The 26480-nt window shown below is 41.6% G+C and overlaps 2 protein-coding genes across 13 annotated transcripts in view; one reads left to right on the forward strand and one right to left on the reverse strand.

Moving 5' to 3' along the window:
• The first annotated feature begins 2902 nt into the window (after positions 1–2902).
• On the forward strand, positions 2903–20738 carry LOC131227523 (peroxisomal (S)-2-hydroxyacid oxidase GLO4-like). Of its 9 annotated transcripts, none has more exons than XR_009162340.1 (12): positions 2903–3010; positions 4423–4571; positions 4869–4993; positions 5077–5123; positions 5373–5450; positions 5936–6060; positions 6953–7010; positions 7286–7348; positions 9251–9320; positions 9411–9565; positions 19246–19454; positions 20271–20315. XR_009162340.1 is itself a non-coding variant. In XM_058223307.1 (12 exons), exons 2-12 carry the CDS (start codon positions 4429–4431, stop codon positions 20448–20450), a joined length of 1149 nt encoding a protein of 382 aa, XP_058079290.1. In that variant the 5' UTR covers positions 2903–3010; positions 4423–4428; the 3' UTR covers positions 20451–20738. The 9 variants fall into 9 exon arrangements, 8 of the variants coding, with proteins under 8 accessions (XP_058079290.1, XP_058079291.1, XP_058079292.1 ...); XM_058223307.1 differs by having other exon boundaries at positions 19350–19454; positions 20271–20738; XM_058223308.1 differs by having other exon boundaries at positions 9465–9565; positions 19350–19454; positions 20271–20738.
• Positions 20739–24356: 3618 nt separating this feature from the next.
• The window catches only part of LOC131227778 (peroxisomal (S)-2-hydroxyacid oxidase GLO4-like), a 60180-nt gene continuing 58056 nt past the window's right edge, over positions 24357–26480 (reverse strand). For all 4 annotated transcript variants that reach the window (XM_058223593.1, XM_058223592.1, XM_058223590.1 and 1 more), the window contains 2 exons: positions 25531–25635; positions 24357–24895 (listed from right to left, as the gene is read on the reverse strand). In XM_058223593.1, the coding sequence (XP_058079576.1) occupies positions 24716–24895; positions 25531–25635 (285 nt within the window). In that variant the 3' untranslated portion in view covers positions 24357–24715. The remainder of the gene's footprint in view (positions 24896–25530; positions 25636–26480) is intronic.

The raw sequence follows: 26480 nt of genomic DNA on the forward strand, positions 1-26480 counted from the left end.
ATGAAAATGCATGATAATTAGCATACGTTCGTGTGGGGTCCACTGTGTTGTTTGATTGCCGTCAAAACTATCCATTAGACACTCCCAACATGGTAGGCCTAGATCTCAAAACCATGACAGATCCATTGCTCAGGTGGGCCACACCAAATTGGGACATTCCAGGTAGAATGTGGGTCTGCCTTGTTGTTTTCATGTCATCCACACCACTGATCAGGTTCTATCGACTACAATTGAGGGACAATCTAAAACTTAAGCCATTTCAAAATTCAGGTGGTCCACAACAAGTGGAAGTATAGGTTTTAGGCGTGATCGAACATTTCTATCTGTGGAGTGTCCCGTATGAGTTCTTTATAGGGATGATTCTTAGGATGAACGGTTCCCATGAGGAGCCTCAACCGATGCACCGTTTGGATTTTAAATGCACACTACGGATGTTCCCACACAGCTCAAACGAACGCATGGGATCATTCCCTTTCAAAAGTCTTAACAGTAGAATCGACGAGAGTGGACGCTGTTTGGATAATGTCACTTTCACTAGCCAGGTGGCTAGTAGTCGTTGCTCTGTAGGCCCCACCATGATGTATTGTTTTATCCACGCCGTCCATCCATTTCTCCGCATCATTCTAGGGCTGAAAAAAAAATAAAAAAGAAAGCAGATATAACTCTCAGGTGTACCACACTAAGGAAAACAGTAATGATCGAATATCCACCATTAAAAACCTTCTAGGCCCTAAGTAATATTTATTTGACATTTAACTTGATGATTTGGTCAAATAGACCTGGACGAAGGGAAAACAAATATCAGTTGTGGTCCACTTGAGATTTGGAACACATCATTTTTGGGATCAAAACAAAAAATGATCTAGAAAATTGGATGGGCAGCGTGGATGAAACACATATGGTGGGGCCCATGGAGAATTGACCATTAGCCATTGGCTAGTGGTAGGGTTACTAGCCAATTCGCATCTGGCAGGAGCAGAATGAAAATATGGTGGGGCTAGGGTTGGGCACAGGACGACTTGACTTGCCTAACTCGTTGAAACCCGGCTCAATGTAAATCAAGTGGGTGAGTTAATCCAATCCGAATAGACTAGACTTCGTCCAATCCAAACTCAAATTGAGCCGAGTTGGGGTTATCAGTAACTCAACTCGACTCAACCAGAAGTCCAACTCAATACTAACTTAACTCAATTCAAAACTCAGATTTAACATTGTTCCAGATCCATGTAGCTGATAGAGAGGTGTTAATTCCGGCAAATGCACTTAGGTTTTGAGTTGTGATTTTAGCTCATGGACCCATCCTAATACGTTGCCGACTTAACCTGACTCGATACTTGTGACTGAGTTGGACTCGGTCCAGGTTAGATCCGGACTCGGATAGGGGTCAGGCATGTTGGATCAGGTATCAAGTGGGGTCGAGTTCGGCTTAGGCCTATTTCAAAACCAGATCGGGTCAGACCTAGGTCCTACTCGACTCAATGCCCAGCTCTAGGACCTTCTCTCGACAACACGTGCAGGAAGGTGACCTATCAATGTGGACCGTTTGCTTAGCAGTCCATGTGTTGGACGGCCCACGGTTCAAAATCAACGACTTCTCAGAAAATGCCAATACCTGATGTTACATCGACTACTGACCAGTAACCATCTCCTTTTTCTGCTGTCACTTTAAAACCCGTCGATCAGATGTACAGGGTCATCCCATCTATGTGTGTTTGAATCATCGGTCATCCAAGGTACGAGGAATATCTGGACGGTCCTGATTGATATTTCACTCTGCGATATATGATATGGACAGATGGCTCAAGCACACTCCAGTTGAACGTGGATTGCGGACTCAACCCACCAGTACGGACGTCGCTACTGGTGGGGTGCTCTGTGGGACCCACCACAATGTATGCATTTTATCCACGCCGTCTGTCTATTTTTTCCAGATCATTTTAGTTTATGATCGCAAAATTACATTTATTTAAATCTCAGATGGACCACACCACAGGAAAACAGTGGTGATTGAACGACCACCATTAAAATTTTCCTAGGGCCTATCATAATGTTTATTTACCATCCAACCTGTTGATTAGGTCACAAAGACCTGGATGAAGGGATAATACAATTATCATCTTGATACAAAACTTTTGTGGCCCTCAAGAATTTTTTTAATGGTGACCGTTCAATCATCACTGTTTCCTGCGGTGTGGTCCAGACGATATTTTGATCTTTATGATTTACGTAAATAACCCAAAATGATCTGAATAAGTGTATGGACGGAGTGGATGAAACAGATACATGATGGTGGGGCCCACAGCACCATCGATACTGGCGGCGTCAGTATGCAATCCGTGTCCATCCCAGTTTTACCGAATCCACCGACTTCTCTCCCGCTTCTCAAACCAGAACGAGACCGTTGCTCATCGAACGTGTGCAATAAACCTCGTGCACACGCCACACATGTGCCAGCATGGCAGACAGGTGCGAGATCCAATCCATCCATCATGTTTTTTGGACATTGCACATATTTCCTCAAAAATGATATAGTCCAAGAAGAATGCAGGCCCCAGATTTGACTTAAATTTGTTTCGAATGTGTGGCCCACCTAACCAATAAATCAAACTGATTTTTGGTACAGACAATAAATATAGTGGTAACATTCTGATGGATGGTTGGATCTCAGAAATATTGTGTCATTCTTGCACATGTGTGGTTTGCACATGAGCTTTATTGCAGGGCTTAGCAAAACTCTCTTAACCAATCAAATTATTTCCCATATCATGGCTTACCGACTGAGTGAACTACCTTTATCTTTTGGCAGTATTATCCACATGGTGGGGTCCACCTGATGGATGGCTTCGATATTTCACTTGTCTGCCCTGCTGGCATATGTGGTCCTGATGGAACATCTACTTTTCAATGTGTACCTATCATATCACATCTCCTTTTTTTAGGGTACAAATATCAGGACCCCAGGATTGCACCTTGATCTGCAAACAGTGCCCCATTCTTTCTTCAATTGAAGGTATGATCCCTCCCTTTTTTTTCGGAGAATTTTGGTAATTTTGGGTATAAGTTCTGCGATGAAGTGTGTATTTTCGTTTTGTTTTCTCAACTTTTGGGGGTCAAATATCATTTTTGGGTGTGTATGGTGGATTCAGAATGTTGGGTGGATAGTTCAATTTCCGCCTTTAGATTTGCGGACGGTTAATCTGCAAGTGCTGCTCGTGGGGCCCACAACAATCTAATTCTGTCCATCGGGATCTCCCTTCCATGAAAATTGGCAGCCCCAAAAATCCATCCAGCCGTGGTGTGTGCCACCACGTGAATTTTGATGCTTTTGGATGGCTGTCCACTGTTCTTCTACTGTTTGGCCCACCGGCACGATTTTGTGGTCATTTCATCATAATATCGGGGCCCACTAAATGAACGGGTTGGATGGTATATAAAACACATGATAGGCCCCACCAGAGAAAACAATGGATAACCGTCCAAAAACATCCATATTCACATGGCAGCTCTCTTGATGGTTGGATCAGCCTACTTTTTGGGGCGTCCGAATTTCAATATTGTGCAACCATGATGGACGGGTTGGATGTCGCTCACACGCTCACGTGGGCCCACGCGAAGCGCTTTTAGAGTAAGCTTATTTAGTAGAAGAGTTGCTTTTTCCTGCATCGCGCTGCAGGAACTTCAATGTATGTCGACTCTCTGGGGCCCACATACAGAGGTTTTAGATAATCTGAACGGTCCATGTTTTGGGATCTGACAGTACGGGACACTCTAAGAAATTTAGGCTGAACGGATGACTCTCGCAATTGATATTTGTAGCTTGAATTAGACCCATTGAAATATATAAACTCAATAAATCAGTTGTCAAGATCATTTTCAGCGTTTTCACTGGATCACACTCACACGGTGGACACATGCTGGAGATCCTGAGCCGCAGCACTGGCAAAAACACTCTTCAAGAGGGATGCTGACTTGCAACTCAGCCACGTGGCACACGCAAGAGAGATCCAGTCCGGTGGGCGTTCAATCTCCACTGTATGTGCTCCAGCCAGGTTTCAATCGTGGCCGTCCCATCCTCACTGCTGCCGATCGTGTGGTCCACTTAAATTTTGGATCGACCTGATTTGTTGAGCTTACTCCTAAAATGAGCTGGCACAAGTGATGGATGCAGTGGATGTGACACACAAACGTTACGGTGGGCCCCACAGAGCTTTTTATTACAATGGTTGGATGTACATGCGTGATACATGCATAAATGGTTTTCCGACTCGACGACTCGTTCGAGTCCGAATCGAGTCGAGTCATGGCTCGCCCGAATAGGGGTGATTCATGGTCTTGAACCAGACCCAAATCCGAGTCGACTCAGACTCTCGTGGGAGTCGTCAATCCATGTATGGTGAAGAGATCAACGGTCATTTTGAACAGGACGAAATGGCGGGCGACCCGGTTAATATCAATGAGTTCCAAGAACTGGCCCGGCAAGCTCTGCCCAAGATGTACTACGACTACTACACGGGAGGAGCCGAGGACGAGCACACCTTGAGGGAGAACGTCGAAGCATTTCAAAGAATCACGTACTGCTAATATCTTACCATGTTAGATTGTTAGTTTGTGTAAGTGGGGCCCATTAGGCGATCTGGACTGTTAATCTGATGGCCACTGATATTGGTGGACCATTCCCAAGAACTTCCTTGAACAGACAATCCAAACCATCCATTCATGGCCTGCAAATAGGCAGTAAAGAGAAGAAGAATTGAAATGGTGAACATTTAACAAAACATAGGCCAAAAATTGGATGGCTAGGATTGAATGGTCCAATCCAGATCAAAGAAGCAGTGGACCCCACTAAACTGATCATAATAATTTCTCAGGTTTCAGCCAAGGATTCTTGTAGATGTGAGCAATGTAGATGTATCATCGTCGATATTGGGGTACAATGTTTCAGTACCGATCATGATCGCCCCGACCGGAATGCATAAACTGGCCCACCCAAAAGGTTTGAATCCAGAGTTCTTATTTCAACGGTGTGGATTTCACGATTGATTCTGATTTTCTGATTGCAGTTTTATCTTGTGTTAGGAGAGATGGCCACTGCCAGAGCTGCTGCAGCATGTAACACAATCATGGTATCAAAATCTTATATGGTCTGGCTTCTTTGCTTGGTTGTGTCCTAAGATCAGGACCGTTTATTTGGTGAACTTAAAAGATGAGCAAGCGTCCACATTCAGTGGGTGAACCTTGCAACAATCAGATGGTCAGATTTGTACAAACACTATGATTTATCCATGTGATGGCCCACCAGATCAACGGTTGGAAAAGGGTCACAATAGCATGTTCTTGTATGTGATATGGTGTTAGAGCTGTTTTGTTTTCAGGTGCTATCATTTTCATCTAATTGCACCATTGAGGAGGTTGCTTCCAGCTGCAATGCAATCCGTTTCTATCAGTTATATGTATGTTTGTGTTTCTTACCAGTATCAGATTCCTGATATTTTCAAATTTCTTGGTGTGTTTGGACATCCAATCGATCAAATTGCGGTAACCCAATTCACTAAATAGTAAATAACCAAAGTGGGGCTGGTCGCACCCGATCTGTAACGATGGAGTAGCCATCCAGATTGCATTTACAACTTTTACAAATGCAGCTTGTGGGGGTTTCATTGTCATAATGGATTGCAATTCAGTTCAATTGAGCATCCAAACGCATCTTAGTATGTTGATTATTTCCAAAATTCAGCTGCATTTAGACGTCCCATTGATGAAATTGAAATGACCCAATTCAGTAAAAAGCAACCAAATTGCATTTACAATTGTCTTGTGGTGGTTTCATTGTCATCATGAATTGAGTGAATTGCAATTCATTTCAATTGTGCATCCAAACGCGTCTTTAATTAACCATATTTATTCATTTAGTGGTTTTACATCCCTCTAAGAGTAGGCATACCAAAGACGAGATGTTTCGGCGAAGTTAGTACAGAGAGCCCAGCAGAACGGATTCAAGGCTATCGTCCTCACTGCCGATGCTCCTAAGTCCGGCCGTCGGGAAAGGGACATAAAGAATAAGTGAGAATTCTCTGATAATCTGTCATTCTCAATCTCTATATTTTGCTGCAGAGGAAAGCTGAGGTAATTTGTGTAGGATCCAGCCCACTCATTTTGTGGGGGCAACCATGAACAGTCCCTGGACCGAATAATCAGCAAGATCCATTGATTAGGCCGTACACATCTATGTTGAATATGGACACTTGATCATCTTTTTCTAACCCTCCATTTTTCTCATCCATGTGTGGGGCTGCCTGGTTCTTGGGCTGAGGCATGTTCATGTTCTTCTCAACCTGATAACTAGTACACGTGTGACATTGGCATGTGCTGCAAACCACCCGTCCGTACCTGACTCATAAGTCATCCCTGATGGGCTGTGCCCCAATAGATGAACGGTCTAGATCTTGGGCCACATGTTATAGATGATCAACACCATTTATTCAGCTAAGACTAGAAAATTTCGAAAACCCAGGTCACTGAATCATGAGAAGTCATTGTTTTCAGACATGGCAACTCGGTCCGAGTCGAGTCACGACTCACCCCAGTAGTGGGTGACTCTGGCTTCTGGGTGTTGAACCAGATCATCTTTGGGCGAGTCTGAGTCAACTCAGACAACTCTCATACGAGTCGACTCGGACTTGTCTAAGTCGTTAATCCATGTGTGAGAAGTGTTGCGATTTCAGTTTTTGGCCGAGTGATACAGATCGTCAATCTAATGGTTCCAAAGACCATGTCCCAAAAACATCCCATGGTCGAGTTATCCATCAATCAAAGGGCTAGGATTGGTCAATTGAGAAGAACTTTTGGGCCCATCAAGTCAATGGTCTGGATCATCCAACAACGGGCTCTATCAAATTGGAAATGTTTCACATGCGATGGCGATTATAAAATTTTACATTGATCCCTTCTGCAGAATGGTTGTGCCCAAGTTGAAGAATCTTGAAGGTCTCTTGTCAGTGGAAGTCGACTCAGTGAGTAGATTGAAGGCTCTAAGTACGACAGTGCGTTTGGTTGCACCAAATATCATGAAATTTCATGAGTACTTGATCAAATCCAATGCAAATTTTCATAATATTTTGTGAAATTTGGTGCAACCAAACATGCCCATGATGGTTGTTCTTTATGAAGAATATTTTCAATCCGTTTGATCTCTAATACATAATTACAATTGATTAAAATGAGATAAACTCATTTTTAAGTGGCACCCAAACAGGCCTTAACACTTTTTTCTTTTTGGTAAATATAGGAAGGAGGGTCGAAGTTTGAAGCCTTTACATCACGGACCAGAGATCCTTCTTTGAATTGGAAGGTATTAACCAATCAATAATGTTCTTATCTGAAATAATGTTTGGATGCTACCAATTTTTCATTTTTCATTAAATTTGCAAGTGAAATTCGACCCTCCTCGCGGTCACAAAAAATACATACTAGTTAAATTTGAGGCCAGTTGGATGCTTGAGTGGGCCAGTCTCATATGTAAATCTAGCCGTTGGAATGTCAGTGTTTGTCGAGATAAAAAAAAACTGTGTTAAACACATTTTTGCTACCGCCATCCAAACATGTCCTTACACTCCAAAAAACCAAACACACCCTTATATAAATTGTTGAATAATAATAAAAAAAAAAATCTCCAATACATAATTACAATTGAATAAAATAAGTTGAACTCATTTTTAAGTGGCACCCAAACAGGCCCTAAGGCATTGATTTGACCTATGTTTTTCTTTACTGTTGTGAAAATTAAAAACTAAGAAACTTTTGATGGGTCAATCTCTTTAGCCATCTATCTTCTCTCTCTCTCTCTCTCTCTCTCTCTCTCTCTCTCTAACCACTTTCATTGCTGTTGGTGGCTCCTGTTGTGTACCAATGCATTAATGCCCGTTTGGATGTCCACCCAAATCATGATCCGGGCAGATCTACCACTTTTATACATTTCTTTTCCAAAATATGCTATTTGGGCCGCTTTGGTTTTTTGCAAATATGAAGAGCTGCATTTTAACCCTAGATCATGAGCAGTATGTTGGGAGAAAGAACCTTTCTCAACTGCATGCACAACAATATCAAAATCAAAAGAATAACAAAAAAAATAAAATGATGCAAACTAAATCACAAATTTATGTGGTTCTCTTTCGATATGTCCACCGACTCACTGATCCATTATGTTCAAAGGCAAAAAACGAAGAAGCATTTCTCGATACAATGCAATCAATCTCTCTCTCTCTCTCTCTCTCTCTCTCTCTCTCTCTCTCACACACACACACACACACACACACACACAACAAAAAAACTATATATATACTATCCCAAACAAACTAAGAATTGCATAAAACATTATTTGAAATTATGAAATTGCCCTTGACCTGCGACATTGCTGGCTGGATGAACAATACATCTCTGAAGATTAGGCTCTTAAATCCTTACAAGGTGAAGGTTTTCTATTTGGTGATGCGTGTCGGTGTGATTCCAATATATGCACATGCATCATGTGTGTCTTTGTGTATACATAGTTTTGCTAATGTCTCCGAACCTTGTAAACGGCACACAATGTGAAATACTATCAATTTGCATTCATTCACATAACTAGGAGGAAGCTGGTACAAGAATCACGCTGATTAGATGATCCTAACTCTTTGAATGATGCCAATTTGTCACAATCATGCATTGTTTATGAACCATAAATTGGATGGGTAGAATCATCAAATCAAAATGTTACTTTAGAATTATAAGAAATACAAATTTAAAGTGGGATCTATCTACTTAGATATCTCAATATGATTATTGAGCCTATTTTGTTTCTCCAATCAATCTTAATTGTCCATTTTTGCACCATAGCTTGCTCCTAGTTGTATGAATGAATGAACTATTCGGATTAACAATAGGTCACCCTCTATTACATTTAAAAGGTCGGGCCCCTTCACCTTCACAGAAGTTGTTTGCACTTCATCATGTTCCACACACACTTGTATGTAGATAGATACATACATACATATGGAACATGATCAACTGCAAATGACCTCCATGGCCTCACCATGATGTGTTGATGACATCCACTCTGACCATCATGCATGCCTCCATGACTTAGGTGGGCCACGCTGTAAGGAACAATTGAGAGGAATGGATTGAATGACCACAAGCAAGAAAGATATTATCTTTAAATAGTAGGAATCAACTTTTGTGTTCTCATTGATTTATAATAGCATAATGTTTTCAGGACATTGGCTGGTTGAAGTCTATAACAACCTTGCCGATTCTAATAAAAGGTGTGCTCACTGCAGAAGATGGTAAGTCAATACTATCCAGTTTGTAGTAGATTTCACAGTAGAAATGTTCGGAAGTCGAAAACATAAATTTTCTACTTTGTGTGGAAGAAGGAAACATTGTTCATGGCCGAGCGGGCAAGGTGATTTTCTCTATTGATTTCGCAGCTAGAATGGCGGTCGATGTAGGTGCAGCAGGTGTGATTGTATCAAACCATGGCGCTCGCCAGCTTGATTATGTGCCAGCTTCAATATCTGTTCTTGAAGAGGTGACCATTTGCTTTAGTAAAAAAAAACCAATGGCTCTTAATGAATTTTGATAATCACATACGCATGCGCCAGCAAACATGTATGGTGATAAACGCAACAAAGCATGCACAGGAACACATGATTTTGTGTGGAAAAATCTTACAGGAAAAAACTATTGCACGAAATGACGAGCAAATCTACTATAAAGAAGGATTAGAAGAGATAGATAAACTTATAGATGTAGAACCCTTCAGAAAACCCTATCCTCCCTTCGAAACTCTCTTAGAAATGTTTAAGTCCTAATTATAACCTAATCCTGAATTACACCCATGTTTATATCATAACACCCGGAATAGGAAACAATCCGTGCAATTACGCAAAATCGCACTCGTCATCGATCTAAGCATCGATCAAGCAACCCTCAATTGATCGACAAACACGTGTTCGATCACTCGAATATGCTCAAAAGAGCCTAGAGAGTTTACAAGTATTTTCTAAAAATAGTCGATATCTTGAACCTCCCAGGTCGATCAACCAAACTTGTCCAAAGTTGTCTAGAGATCAATCTGTATAATTTGGGTTTAACTCGATCGCTCGAGACCCCTGTTTCATGTACAAATTGAAGACATCCAAACAATAATATCTATCATGGCTTCAATCATTATGAACCACAACTCTATCTCTAATCGCCTTCATTATAACATTACCATATATTACTGTCGCTTTTCATGTACACTCCATCTTCATTAAACCTTTTCCAGACCTAGAAAAGTCGAATATAATTTGAACTTCTCTATGAGAACCACTTTGGATCTTCTCAAAAGTAATACCTCCTTCATGTACCACTTGTCGGATAAAACAATGATGAACATCAATATGTTTAGTTCTAGAATGGTAAATCGAATTCTTTGCTAAGTTGATCGCGCTTTCACAGTCACAATTAACCGACAAAGCCTCTTGTTGAAGACGCAACTCATTCATCATTTAAAACAACCAAACACCTTCCTTGAAAGCTTTTACCACTGTTATATACTCAGTTTCAGTTGTGAAAAGAGCAACCACAGACTGAAGCTTTGACATCCAATTGATCACTCCACCCGCTAGCACAAACGAGTACTAAAAGTTGACCTTCTATTGTCCACGTTCCCCGTGTAATTGACATCCACATAGCTTACCAATTTTTCTCAAAATTTTCAAATGTCAAAACATAATTTTTTGTACCTCGTAGATAATGAAGTAATCATTTCACTGCTTTCCAATGCTACTTGCTGAGGTTTGGAATGTATTTGCTCACAATATCGATTGTATGTGGAATATCCGGTCTCATAGAGACCATGACATACATCAAATTGCCAATTGCACTCAAATAGGGCACACAAGACAAATCGCTTTTCTTCATCTGTAATGGGACATTACTCTAGAGAAAGTCGAAAGTAAGTAGCATGGGGTGTGTTAACTGATTTATCTTTATTCATCCTAAACTTCACCTATACATTCTCAATGCATTCTACTTGAGACAACTATAATATGCTCCTCTTCCTATCTTTATGTATATCAATGCCGAGAATCCTTTTTGTAACCCTACATCTTTCATTTCGAATGTACCTGATAACCGAGTCTTCAATATATTGATCTCGGAGATGCTATAGCTGGTGAGTGGTGATAAGCATATCGTCAACATATAATATAAGTATAATGAATTCTCCATCATTCAGTACCTTAAAGTAGACACAATGATCATATTCAATTATAGTAAACCGTTGACTTACTATGAAAGTATCAAAATTTTTATATCACTGTCTAGGCAACTGTTTCAAGCCGTACGACATCCCTTTCAACTTGCAAATTAAACCTTATTTTCTAACCCCTACATCTTGAAATCCTCTGGTTGCTTCATGTAAATCATCTCTTCCAATTTCTCATGTAGGAGAGTAGTTTTCACATCCATTTGTTCTAGTTCCCGATTGTATTGAGCAACCAATGTCAATACAAATCTGATAGATACATGCTTGATAATAGGCGCAAAGATCTCATTAAAGTTAGCACATTCTTTCTGAGTATATTCTTGTGCTACCAATCTCGCCTTATATGTATAATGTTTCTTCCGATAGATCTACTTACAATCTATCGCTTTATGCCCAACAGGAAGCTCCCACGTTTCATTCTTATACAAAGAGTCTATCTCGTCTTGCATCGCCGTCATCTACTTCTCAGCATCTGAGTAATCTAGTAATTTTTGTAACGTAGAGGAACCCCCCTCATTCGTTATGAGAGCGAATATAATATTCAATTCATCTCTGTATCTCACCGGTAATCTACTATCTCTCGATGGATTTCTCTTTTAAAGTGACTACTCCACCTAGTCATGTACCTTTTCATGCGGCTTGGCTTCTTCCTATGTCTCATCTTTTTTGACTTCGACATCAATAACCGCTGATTTTTATAGTTCCTTATGTTCATCCCTACAAAACAAGAAATTCACTTCAAATCTGACGTCACGGTTAATTGTGATCTTATGTGTGACCCGATCATAGAAGAACAAATTATAAGAGATAGATGAACTTACAGATGTAAAACCCTTCAGAAAACTCTAACCTCCTGTAACGCCCCATGTTTTCAGGACCCAAGTATACAACCCGTTTCCCAAAAATTCGAGTGTTAATTTAAGAAGAGCCAAATTCCATATATATATATATTTTTTTTCTTTTATCAAAATTAGCAGTTTAGCACAGGATGGACAAATCAACATAAAAGAAAATTTGCATTTACATTTAGAATATACAAGAGGCTGCCGATAATGACTTATACAAACCATTGTCTTTGAAATTAACAAATACAGGATTTACATGATTTAATACATGAGAAATATTAAAAGCTTATAAACGAAAGCCGCGAGACTGCGCAGCTTCTCGTAGTAGGTACCTCCATGCATTCTTGACGATATAACTGCTCCTCACAAGTCTGAACCTGAATACCATCAAAGCCACTTGTGCTACCTGTATGGTTATATATTTGATGGACGAGTGGCTAACTCAGTGTGAATTTTTCTCAAGATTACACACCACCGCCTCAGACAAGTATAGCATGAAAGCAACAAGGTAATCAAAACATAACAAAACGCAGTCTTATTATATGCATGGATGTGTAAATGCATCATCGACTCAGGGATGCTTATCCGTTCGGAAGTTGGGCTCGTCACCCATGCAAAGGCTGGCCGTTAGCGAAGCACATCACGTGCATACATCATGTACCGCATAACCACTGTCTATCGTACATCAAGTACGTAAATCGATAGACGATGGTCTGTGTATATATGCATGATTAGCCAAGCCATTGTTAATCCAATTACAATCAGCTGGTTTAAATAAGCTCAAGGTCATTATGGGGGCTCGTCACCAGTGTAGGCTGATGGCTCGGGCATAGTGTCTCATGACCACCATCCCCGGCCCATGAGTCTATTGTCTTAGGGTGTGGATAGAACCTATCAACACATGGCTAATCAATTCTCAATGAATGGGGAACTACCATCGTATGTTGAGTGAGAATGAACGTCAAGATACTAAATGCACGATTAAAAAGGAGTCGGTAGGCATGCCTTAAACACGAATAAGCAACGGTGATAAAAACGTCAAATGGTTCATCTCATAATCAATAGGTGGAATCACCCCATAGATGGTAAGTCCCATGAATAAAATGTCACTAACATAACCTCCATATTGAGGGTCTATTTCTAGTATAATCAATCTCATTACACCCTGAGTACGGACTCTTTTTCTTAAATAGAGGTTTACCTCACAGACTAGAGAGATTTCGATTCATATGTGTCTTGCAAGCAGTACAATAGCATGTCCAAATGACATAGAGGTCAAGCATCGAACTAGGATACCATTCTAATAAAGTGCAACTCAGGTACAAATGTAAATACGAATCAAGAATTATTAAATGAATCAAGGTCTAGCATATACATCTGATGTTCATGATCAATTCTCAAGCATGTATCCAAGTAAGATATTCATATAATTAATCAAGTTCTAGGGCATCATTTATAATCAATTTAAAAACTATCCTTGATCTAATTTAGAGATGGAAAGCTTAAGAGGAAAATTCATCACCGTGTAGGGTCGTATAACCGTTCTTGATTCACGTCCCCGTATACACCTTGTAGCCCAAATCACGCAAACGACCACCTAAGGTCATAGTCAAACATCACCAAGGTTAATGCATTGAAGTTGTGTGGATTTGAAGGGTCCCATAAATAAGGTTATTTGAGCCTGGAATTTGTTCTAGGATAAGGCCCGAACTGGACCTGAACTGGGCTTGTACTAGGCTCGGCAGTGGTTGCCCACTACGGCCCATTGAGATGGACGATGGGTTGATGGTCTAGCCCACCTGTTTGCAGGGTGCGGCCCACCTGTTTTACGACGAGGCTCGATGTGGTGCGTTGCCTTGTAGCTCAGCCCACGGGGATTTAAGGTGAGGCCCACTGTCTGAAGCTCCATTTACGGTCCATATAAGGGCCTATTTTCTGCATCTCCACAGCCCATCTGAGAGGCGTTTTGAGCCCATCTTACAGCCCATTCTCTGAACCAGTTTCAGCCCAAGATAAGGGCTGGTTTCGACCCATTACATACAGCAGTTGAGAGTCGTTTCTTGCTTCTTTACACAGCCTAATGAGAGCCTGGTTTCGGGCCGATTTCAATCCAGTTTTCGGGCTTCTACACGGTTTGATGAAGTCCAGTTTCTAGCCCCTTTGCACAGACTGATGAAGGTCGGATTTCAATCCGTGTCAGGGCCTAAATAGAGGTCCGTTGCAACTCGGATCATGGCCCGACTGGAAGCCTGATTTTAGTTCAAAGTAAGGCCCATTTGAGGCCTGTCTTTCAACTCAAATCAGGGCCCTGCCTGAGGGTGCTTTCAGCCCACTCTTCTAGGCTGGTTTCATCCCACAGCTTGAGGTTGAGACCCAACAATTGAACGATTAGAAGGCGGGCTTCACGGCTCAGTCAGAGGCCTGATTTCAGTTCTGGTCATGACTTAAATGAAAGCGGTTCTCAGCTTGTTGTATGGCCCATTAGGGGCCAGTTTTCATCATCTCATGGCCTTGTTGGTGGGGTGCCTGCAGCCCGAATCAAGGCTCTGTTAAAGGGCTGTTTTTAGCTTGGTTGCAGTCCAACCTCGGCCTAGCTGGAGCCCTGGTTGGAGAAGTCTCAGCCCTATGCACGGCCTGATGAAGACCTGCTCTCGGCCCTGATTGTGGCCCATAATGCTGCTGCAGGGCGTGGCCCGCCGAGCTTCCACTGAGTTCAAACTCAGTTGTGGCTCACCGTGCATGGTGTGGCCCGCTGAGTTCAAACTCAGTTGTAATGTTGCCAGGTCGAGAAAGAGATGACCCACGTACCTGTCCCACTTCGTAATGGGGAAGATGGTTAGCACGTCCAACGGCCCTGACCAGGACTGGTTTCACCGGTTAGGAGGGTCTGTGAGAGGGCCCTCACTGACCCGACTCAACCCAAAACAAATGGGTCGACTCGGTGCAGTGTGGTACCGAGTCGCACAGCTGGTTGCTCTCCTCCCTCTTTCACTCGTTCTCTCTCTCTCTCTCTCTCCCCTCTTCTCTCTTCTCTCTGGTGCGAATCCCAAGGGCAACAGTGCCCTTTTATAGGTGTGGGAGAGAGGCTACCAATGGCTAGGAAAAAAACTCCACTTACAACGACCACGATTGACAATCCGCTATGCATGGGGTTTATCCGCTCTCGGGGATGGATTGCTGCTACCCTCGCCCACCAAAAAAGCATGTTTTTTGCCCTGGTGGGGCCCATCTTATGATCATGGGTCTGATGGGTTAATGGGGAAGATGACCCGACCACTTATAGTAGATTTTTGTACAAGGTACTTCCACATGATCTGGTTCATTTAAGCGGACCATATGGGGCTGCTAATCACTGCAGGGCCCACTTTTTGGACCCCTAACGTGCGTTTTCGAAACTTTCATTAGATACTCTCATTCTTGCCGATTTCTCAAGAGATGGAGCATTTCTCGCCATTATCTTGTACCGCCCTAAGGTGAGGGGCTAGGATTGCCCCATGTGGCCCAAGAAACAGTTGGAACCATGTCAACACCCATTTTCTAGAAGGAAAATCCTCCTTTTTACTTTTCTTGGTTTAGGCTATTGTTCGACCATTTTCGAAAATGGGAGGGCGTGGCTTCGGCTGGAAGATGGATGGTTGGGATGACATGATCAGACCAATCATGGGCCGCCCATGCGGCGATAGGTTGGCCCACCATTCTGTTGTATTTTCTTTTAAAATAATATTAAATTTTAATTTTTAAATTTTCGGTGGTTTCCCTCCGCATTTAAATTTTGGTGTTTTTAAGGTGTGGGTTTTGTCCCACATCGGATTTGACAAAGTAAATCCTCTTGTATATAAGATAAGCTTTTTACCTTGGGGCTTGAGCTCCATTCAGGGGGCATGTGAATTTGGTCTTGGGGGGGGGGGGTGGCTATGCTAAAGCTCTAATCTATACCATTAACCACACACGCGCGCATCGAGTCGTGCCGAGCCAAGCCGAGTCCGAGTCCATGTGCACATGTGCGTGCGCGACGTGACGGGCTGGGCGCGGGTGCAGGTGCGGGTGCAGTGTGAGTGTACTCGCGTGGGAGTGTGTGTGTGTGTGTGTATGGGTACTTGCGAGACTTTATTTGCGAGAGTGTACTCGCACTTGTACCTTTTCGTTTTAAACCAGAGAGATGTATCCGTTCCAGTTGGTTGCACCTGTTGGGTTTAAATCCAACGGACCTAACCCTTTGTAAAGGGTGCTTATGCACCACTTTGGAGTTTATATAAAGACTTCCAATTTATGTTTGCAAATACGAAAATCCTTCTCTTTTATAAAACTCTCTTTGATACTATTTTAAGAATTTTAATTGCTGAGTTCATCGCTGAGTTAACTCAGCACTTTCGGGTTAAACTATGAGTGGCTCGAGCCCACGTACAGTGAGTGCACCGCTGGGACCGGGTCATAGTCGTTGTATCCTAGAGGTCGATTGCTCTGGAAACCTGTTATACTTGAGACGCTGTCCAACGGGAGCAAATTCGATTTCAAGCCGAGTGACTCAATCACGGCTCGACTCAATTCAATAAGTCATCTTTCTTAAAATTTTATTTTCTTTTTTGCTTCTCGATTTTCTATAGTCTATTTGATTCAACCAAATGTTCCAACACATTTTGGATCCCAGCCGCACGTGAGCTTTTGATCGGTTCCATCCCAAAATTGTCGTTCCTTTGCATGGGTTCGAAAGCCTATAGGGTTTTAGTCAGACGAGCCCCACGAGTTCGATGGACGGCTGGATTGGTCAGATAGTGGCCAGGGCGGGCCACCTAGAGAGCTGATGCTCGTCAGATTTGAATATTCAAACAGGCAGGAGAGAAATTCGCTTTTTGCAAATGGGCTCAGTCAAAGCCAGTTTGACCCACCTAGCTCGACTAGTGCAGTCGTGCACGGGCACACGGGGTGCACACACTTCGTGTGGGGCCCACCATGATGTTTGTGACCAATCCACACCATCCATTCACCTTGAAAGCCTCACCTAGGGTTCCTAGCCTAGTTTGGGGCGGATGTGAGGCCCTGGTGGGCCGTATCACATGTCTCAGGGCTTGATTGGTCAGTGCACACTGACTCACTGGTCGGATTGGCTTGAAAACGGGTTTCAACGGTTAAATGGGGGCTTAGGACACGGTGATTGCTTGGTTCGAATCTGGCAGGTCGGATTTACTACAATATGTTTGTTATACTATTGTATATTACTTATAATTATAATGATTAAAATCTCATACACATAAATATAATTTCAATATTAATGTACTACTATATACATGCTATTGATCACATATTTATTAATATATAATATTATATTATACATATAAATGAATTGAAAATTGTACAATATCATATTTAATTAAAATCATATTTGTATTCAATAATATTGTTAAATAATATACAATTTTATTAAATATCTAATAAATTTTTGTATACATATTTATAAAAGATATTTAATGCTACATTAATATTTATAATTCAATTATATATTGTAAAGTTATTATTTATTATGTTTATTTAATATAATATTATTTTCATAATATTTTATATACATTAAATACACACACACACACACACACATATATATAACACTCTATTACAATACAATTTCATACATTATTATATGATAAATAAATTATCAAATACATCTATAATTTTTTTTATCTACGTTTTTGTAAAATTTATAATATAATAAATAAAAAATAATATACTTATTAAATATTATGTGACTACTAGATGGTTTGATTCATCTATTGAGGTGATTGAAGTCCTAACAATGGGTTGTGCTGATGATATGATGGTTCGTCTCGAACATCAACGGATGGATGGATTAACATATGGACGGGGACTATTTTAAACGATCAGATTTAAACCGTAATGAACGTGAATATTTAAGTAGGTTAGGTTTGTATCCATAGTAAATTAGATTACATGGTAACACTCGAGTACTGAAAAGTACGGGGCGTTACATCTCCCTTCAACACCCTCTTAGAAACATTTAAGCCATTCTAATCATTCCTTAATCCCGCATTATATTTACAGCATAACACCTGTTATAGGAAACAATCCGCGCAACTACACTAAATCACTCGTGTCATTGATCTAAGCAACGATTGATCGACATCGATTGAGCAACCCTCGATCGATAGATAGACATATATTCGATCGCTCCAACATGTTCAAAAAGGTCCAAAGAATTTATACGTATTTTCCAAAAATAGTCGGTCGCTCAAACCTCATAGGTCAATCGACCGAACCAGTCCAAAACTGTATAGAGACCAATCTTTATAATCCGGAGTTCACTCGATTGCTTAAGACCCTATTTCATGTACAAGTTGAAGACATCCACACAACATATGGTACCGAACAAATGGTGGATGGCTGGAGAAACATTTTTTTTACTGCTTCCATTTGTTGTGTACACTGGCCCACCTGGCCCACCTAGTGAGCTGGCAATGGGTCATACAACTGGCCCTGGCAATCTACCATTTATGGTTGGAAAACTAAGCTGATGATAAATGCAGACACACATTTGCCAGAGAAAGTCTGAATCAGAGGTTTTGCACTATGGTACTAGAACTGTCGAATCTATCAATAGGGACTGTCCATTAGTTCTACCACACATTTCAATGGTTTCCATGTATAGTATGGTCAGGATTAATGTCTGATGGAAGTAATAATTTAGAACCATAAGCAACCCATGATGGCCCCAATAACTAGATAACTCGTATAGTTGCTTGGACCTATTTTTCCTTAAATAATCTCGATCGTCCATTTTTATAGGCTATTAATTTGACAGTTGAAATTGCCGCCCGACTGGTCTAAATTTTGCATGGTACTCAGATTGACTCGTTTAGTCTTAGGTTGAGCCGATGTGACTCAGGTGGAGTCATACTCTATTCTCAATACTGTCTCATGGTGAGGAATTGGATCAAGTTGACTCAGTCGAGTGATCAATCCATGCTTCTAAAACATCTGGTCCACTTATATAATTTTTGAATCTGGATCCTTTACTGGTCACAAGCAGAGATTTCCTGTTTCCTGCATTGTAATTGGTCTACGTCATTACTTATATTATCAGCACTACTGCATTAAATGCAGTCTTTGATGATGTAGCCCAATGACATTACAACGAACAGAAAATTCTTACTTGTAGTAAGCAGAGGATCTGAACACTCACAATTTTTACATATTGGAGACCGTAGGTAGTTAAAGCTGTCGACGGAAGAGTTCCTGTTCTCTTCGACGGTGGAGTCCGGCGTGGAACTGATGTTTTCAAAGCCCTAGCTCTTGGAGCACAAGCTGTTATGGTAATTGTTACATTACATTTCCATACATGCACTTAATGGATTTATCGATTGTCGTCAATTCCCAAGTCCGAATCCATTACAAAGCTTTGTATGTGTACAATGTTTGTGAATGTGTATAAGTGAATTTAAGTACATTTCACTTACATGAACTTAAACACACTTACAACTGTATTTGGACAAGCTTAGATGCATTTAAATATGCTTAGATGCTCTTAAACACACTTACATGCACTTAGACCAGCTTTTGTACCATACAAAGCTTTGTAGGCTGGATCCAGTGATGTTTCATAACATCTCATCCGTCCATCATGTGTGTAAACTCCTTTTCTCCTTGGATCCTAAAAATCAGTTTGACCCAGAGCTCAGGTGGGCCACACCATTTAAAACCATGTTTCATTGCTCACATGAGTCTTGGAATGGTCTGATATTTTAGATGTCCATTCGTCCTGGTCAGATGCATCTTTTGAATAGATTAGATAAGATAGAAAGAAAAAACATGGTAGGCGCCACACAAAATCTACAATACTTTTAATGGTGGGTGTCTCCATCCCAACTCTTCCCTCATGTGTGGCCCACATGAGTTTTTGGGCCAGCTTAATTACTTGACACCAAGTAGAGATTAAGGCATGCAAATGATGGACGGTTTGGGAGCAATGAAAATATCACAGTGGGCCCCACAAGTCAATTTGTACATTAGCCTTAGACTAAAACATTTACATTGGATCCAATTAGCCCTTTTTTTTTTCTTTTTTTTTTTTTTTTGGTCCTTGCTTCTCTACTTAATCTCATTTTCAAATTTTACATTTGTGACTGCAGATCGGGCGGCCGGTGATCTACGGCCTGGCAGCGAAGGGAGAACACGGCGCCAGGCAGGTCATCGAAATGCTGAGGAATGAGCTTGAGCTGACCATGTCGCTCAACGGATGCCGCTCCATAAAGGACATTACTAGGAGCTACGTACGGACAGAACACGAACGGTTGAGATCGTCTCTTTGATGTTTTCGGTCGAGAAATCGTCCAAATTAATAAAAGGTGGGTCACTCAATTTCTTAAATAAATTTCCAACCGGCTTGTGAAAGTTTCATAATCAAGCATTAGATTATGATGGGTCCCATTTTTCAAACTGAGTTGCACCAAGTTCATTGTGCAACTCCAAATAAGCAACATCTCAATTCATAAGAATTGTTACAAATGTGAGTAGATCTCTTTGATTTGTATATCTGTTGGAATGATTCAATAAAGTACGAAAGCCAGGATCCTTCCGGAAATGGATTTCTATTCAAAGTTGGGTGAGACTCAGTTTTTGTGCGGTTTAGATTGAGCTAAGATTGTAAACTATATGTGAAATTATAAAGGACCATGTTATGCATGGAGCATGGAGATCAATCAATGAAGTTGTATGAAAAATGTACCTAGTCGAGATGGCCGGAATCTTTCTCACCTTGCACCTTCAGAGAAGCACCGTAATGGATGAAAAGCTTAGGTCGTTTGTAAGCTCATGGGCATAACTATGTTTATATAGTTTAGAAGGTCGAGGAGTTTGAAACCCATTGAATTTGAGTATCTTAGTTGGTCTCCAGGGATGAAGGAAGCTAGGTTAGCCGAAAGATGGTTATCAGTTCAAGGATGCAAGGTGACATTGGTTTTTCAAGCTAAGGTAAGGAGTAGAGAAAATGCTTCGAGCCAATGTTGGAGTTGTAGATGCTACGACGCTGAAGTAACCCATGCTACACACTCAGGAAAAGCTCAAACGATATTCCTCATTAGTTCCGCCATCCCACACAATGAATCATTAGGCTCCACACGAATTTGAGTATCATAGTTCAACTAGAACACTGTGAGTGTGACGGAGTTGTAGCACCTGATTCCTTGCACGATTCTAGATGAATCACAACTTTGCGAGGTTCACTAATACTCCCGATTGCACTAGCCAACCCCTAGGGCAATCTAGACCATTCATCAATAAGGCCCACTTTATAGAATTCTTACAAAGTGGGGCCACTAATCATTATAATTAGTGTGTAAAACGAGAAGCCTGATTTTAATGGGATTATTAGTCGTTTAATAGATGATATGATCTTTTAGTCTGTGTTTGGATATGCAAGTAAAATGAATTGCAAAAATCCAATTTAATTGGGATAAAGGTTAGACGATGGTGGTGATGATGATATTTTTGATGGGCCATGGCCAGAAACATACTCAAATCAACGTTCCCAACAACCTAGTAAAACCTAGGGCCCCACCCATCTAAACCATGGTTTTTTGACTTCGCAACTCGGACTGACTCGAGTTGTGACTCAGGTGAGTTGACGGATGAGTCACCCTCTAGTCTTGATTCACAGCCCCAAACCGGATCAGACTCAGTCTCGTCCCAGTCGACTCGGATGGGTCTCATCTGACTCGGGCGAGATCTGAGCTTTTCATCACCTGGGCCACACTAATTATATCTTCTGGCAAAAAAATCCGGTTGTTTGGGTCCTCAAGTGGGCACCTACGATGAGCGGTGAATTTCATTTCTACCCGTCCATTTGTCACCTACACTGTACCACAAGTGAATATTGATTTGTCGTGATAATTTTGCTGGAAGATCTAAACAACGTTTTCCACCTAATGGACGGATTAGATCTCTCACATATGTGCTACACTGGCACGTATGTTTGCATGTAAGATGGATCGAGGTCTACACCCACTTGTGATTAATATTTAGAGCTCTGCTCAGTCTACACGCGTGGACAAGTCAGCTAACGCACACGCCACCTAATGTGCCAGCGTGGCAGACAGGTGAAATATCTAAGCCATCCATCAGGTGGGCCACACTGTGTAGATTTTACTACCTAAAGATAAAAGCGGTCCATCCAGTAGGGGAACTTTTGGTTGAATTTTCACAACCGTACATTTGTGCAATCAATTTTCGTCCATCAAACTAGTGGACCGACGTGATAATTGGGAAAGGAAATCTACAGTATACGTTTCTGATGGATGGCTTGGATATTGCATCTGCCTGCAAAGGTGGCGTTTATGGTGGCATGTGCATTAGCTGACTTGTACATGCGCTTGGCTTAAAACAGCTCTGGTAGAAATGGGCCGGGCCGGGCCTGAGACTTAAGGTCCATGGCCCATGCCCAACAAGCCCAAAAATTGATAAAATCAATATTTTCCACTTGAATGTTTCTGATCCGTCTGTTGATCGAGTGGGCCATACACGCACGATGAAATAGACACATGGAGGAACAAAATCTAAGGTCTATATTCATGATGAATAGGTTGCTAATACAAGTTGTTGACGTAGTTTTCTAGCCGGCCCTCCTTGGTTAACCCTTTAGGACTTGCATAGAAGAAGGTAAAAAACAAAGGAGACCCTGGCTAATGCAAGGGACCCTCCAATGCCTAATGGGTCTTTCAACTCTTGAAAAAGAATTACCAGTCGTATTTTGTGATAAAGTATGCATACCTTACATTAGTTAGAAGTATCTTTATTTAAAAGGGAAGGAAGACCATGCCGTAGGAAGTCTTTCCTGATATGTCAGAGATCTTCTTGCACAGGTTTCTAGATCCGTCCGGGATCTTCCTGAGATTGTGGTTCTCTGAGATCCTCAGGATCTGATTATCTCCTGAAGATTATGGAGAGATCTTTAGGCTGTTGGAGGAATTCCCTGACTGTTAGTTCGGAAAAAGGTCGGGTGATAGAGGTGCCAAGTACAGTAGACGCAAGTAATACTAAGCCTTCCATTAGATTAGTATTTATCTTGTTAAGAGGTTATGCCGATCTATGGCCGAGCTATATCAGGTTGACCTGTAGTCGACATATGACTGAGGTATATCCGACCTATAGTTTAGGCCGAACTATAGCCGACTTATGGTTGAGGTAGGCAATCGGCTATTTGAGTGGTCTCACAGTTGCATTTTATTTGAGTGGCCTGACAATTGCATCGACCTACTTGAAAGTCAATCTCTCCTTGTTAGTGGATGCCTCTTAAGTAGTTTTAACTCTATTAGGTCTGTGCTGGTTCGTAGAGTTGGTCCATTCCATAAGTAAATCTATTTTTCTCCCAACACAAGTCATTAATATGAAGTTGAGTTGGGCTGGACTTGAGACCAATCCCGACCGAAATATTGATGGGACCATGTAGAGCTAGGCATTGAGTCAAGTTGGACCGTGTTAGGGCTGACCCAACTTAATCCGGTTTTGAAATAGACCTAACCCGAACTCGACCCGACTCGATACCCAGTCAGGCACATCTGACCCGATCCAAAGTGCAGGTGACTAATCCAAACCAAGTCCGAATCAGTCACAAGTACCGAATTGGGGCAAGTTGTCATCGAGTCAGGTCGGGTGCAGTGGGTATCCACGAGCTGAACACAACTCAAAAGCTAAGTGCACTTATCAGAATTGCAGCCTTTCCACCAGCTACACAGCATCTCGGATCTGAAACACACACACACACACACACACACACACACACACACATATACATATATATGAGTTGAGTTTTGGATCGAGTCAAGTCAATATTGAGTTGGATTTCAGGTCGAGTTAAGTTATTGGGTGATCCGAACTCGACTTGGTTTGAGTTCAGATTGGACGAAGTCTACTCGATTCGGATCGACTCACCCACTCGGTTCGAATCGAGTCGGGTACGAATGAGTCGAGTTTGCCACCAAGTTGAGTCATCCTGTGCCCAGCTCTTGGACCATGCATGCCAGGAGGGTCAAGCTAATAGGGCCAAGCTAGTCCAAAGCCAGGTCCGGCTTGTCGGCCCAGGAGGGTCCACCGGCCCATTGCCACCCTTAAGTACCACTTATCATGAATACTAAGCAACATCATTAATCTTTGTCATTCCCCATTGATTAAATTGGATTTCACAATTCATTTCGCTTGCGCATCCAAACACAGCCTAATCAAGCACGCAAACCACCCAATTACAATCGAGCTTCTCAATTTTAGCGTATGAGATTACACGCCCTTTACGATCACCAGCGGCCCACTCAGCTCAATCCAAACCCCACAAAAACCCAGTCCTGCCTTATTATAAATTTACTAATATCCACCTACACAGCAAGCTTAGCATTACAATTCTAATTGTCCTATATGAGAATTATAATCACTTGGGAGTCTACACAAATGAACTTGGTGAGACTACAGTCCAATCAAATGTTTGGTGATACAACTCAAGTGGGCCACACCGGTCACATACTCAACGGTTCCAATTTTATTTAAGGAATTGAGTGGCCCACATTGTTCGATTTCTCCACCCACAACATCAAAGCAAGGATCTCAACCGGTCGCGTTCTGTCCGCACATAGCTCCTGGTAATATCCTTCACACAGCGGCATCCGTTGAGTGCCATGGTGAGCTCGAGCTCATCCCTCAACATTTCTATGACTCGCCTCGCACCGTATTCTCCCTTTGCCGCCAGGCCGTAGATCACCGGCCGCCCAACCTGCGGTCAAGAGCAAATGTGGGAAAAAAAGAGAAAAGAAAACGGCTTATTTCATTCGTTGGAAGGTCCCTTGGCCATCATGTGCCACAAAGCTTAGGCCAGATCCAATGCAAATGTTCTAGGTTAAGCTTAATGCACAAATCTAGGTGTGGGGCCCACTATGATGTTTTCTGTACATCCAATGTGTCTAGGGTGCACAAAAATCACATGGATCTAAAGTTCAGGTGGGCCAAAGCGCAGGGAACAGTTGGGATGGTCAGATATACCATTAAAAAAATTCTAGATCGTGTGGGGCCCACCGTATTTTGTACGTGCCATCAAATCTATTAAGAAGATCTCTATCCAAAAATTTTAAAAAAAAACCATCCCAATTCTCAGGTGGGCCACAAAACATGATTTCAGAGTTTTTAAGCATGATCATGCATGGTTTAACCGACCTGAGTTACTTTCAGGATCCAAGGAAAAAAGGAGTGGGAACACATGAGAAGGTTTGGATATCATGAAAACATCATGGTGGGCCCTATGCATTGATCTGTGCGTTAAGGTTAAAGTAGAAACATTTGTATTGGATCCAGCCTACAAAGCTTTGTATGGTGCAAGAGCTTGTCTAAGTGTATCTAAGTGCAATAACTTACCATAACAGCTTGGGCTCCAAGAGCCAAGGCCTTGAAAACATCAGTTCCTCGCCGGATTCCTCCATCGACGAGAACAGGAACTCTTCCAGCTACAGCTTCCACCACCTGCCATTTCCAATGTGTAAAAATCATACAAGCAGACTAGACATTTTAGAAGCATGGATTTACGACGATTCATTCAAGGTTTTTTTTTTTTTTATTAACACACGCACGCACACCCCACACACTCACGCTAGTGGAATTTCACCACGTATGGGGTACTCGAACCCTTGACCGGGTGTTGAAACTCAGAGTCTACCACCCAAGCAAGAGAAAGGACCCAATTAGGTCGTCTAGCACACACTTCATGGGCTACCATGCGAAAATTATATTGATAAGACGAATCCAACTGTCAAATCAATAGCCTATAAAAATTGATTTTAAGATCATTTATGGAGAAATATTGTTGATGTCTTAAATATGTAAACAGCAGGGTCTGTGGATGCTCGATGCCGTTGAGCAGATGTCAATGCCATCGACAGACCACTCAATGCCATCGAGCGTGCTGTTCCAATTGTAACACGATTTTATATATATATATATATCTATATATATATATATATATATATATATATATATATATATATATATATATATATATATATATATATATATCAGGTGTAAGCGGGATTTGGGTAGCAAGAGAGGTGTTCTAGGTTTTCTAAATTCGTCTCCAAGGGTTTCAAGGGCATAGCTTGGCTTGTGCAAAAGATTCGAGGCTTGTTTGAATTGGTCATCTCTATTCTCTTGTAATTTTCTACTTTCATAGTGTATTACTATCGCTTTGTGCCGTGGTTTTTTCTCGCAAAGGTTTTTCCACATGATGGTTTGTTTGTATTTGAACTTGGTTGTGCGATTAGAGTACTTTGCTTGATTCATCTATGCGTGCTTTTGCAGTTCTCCAACAAGAA

The sequence above is a fragment of the Magnolia sinica genome, chromosome 15, assembly GCF_029962835.1.
Source record: "Magnolia sinica isolate HGM2019 chromosome 15, MsV1, whole genome shotgun sequence".
Classification (NCBI taxonomy): domain Eukaryota; kingdom Viridiplantae; phylum Streptophyta; class Magnoliopsida; order Magnoliales; family Magnoliaceae; genus Magnolia; species Magnolia sinica.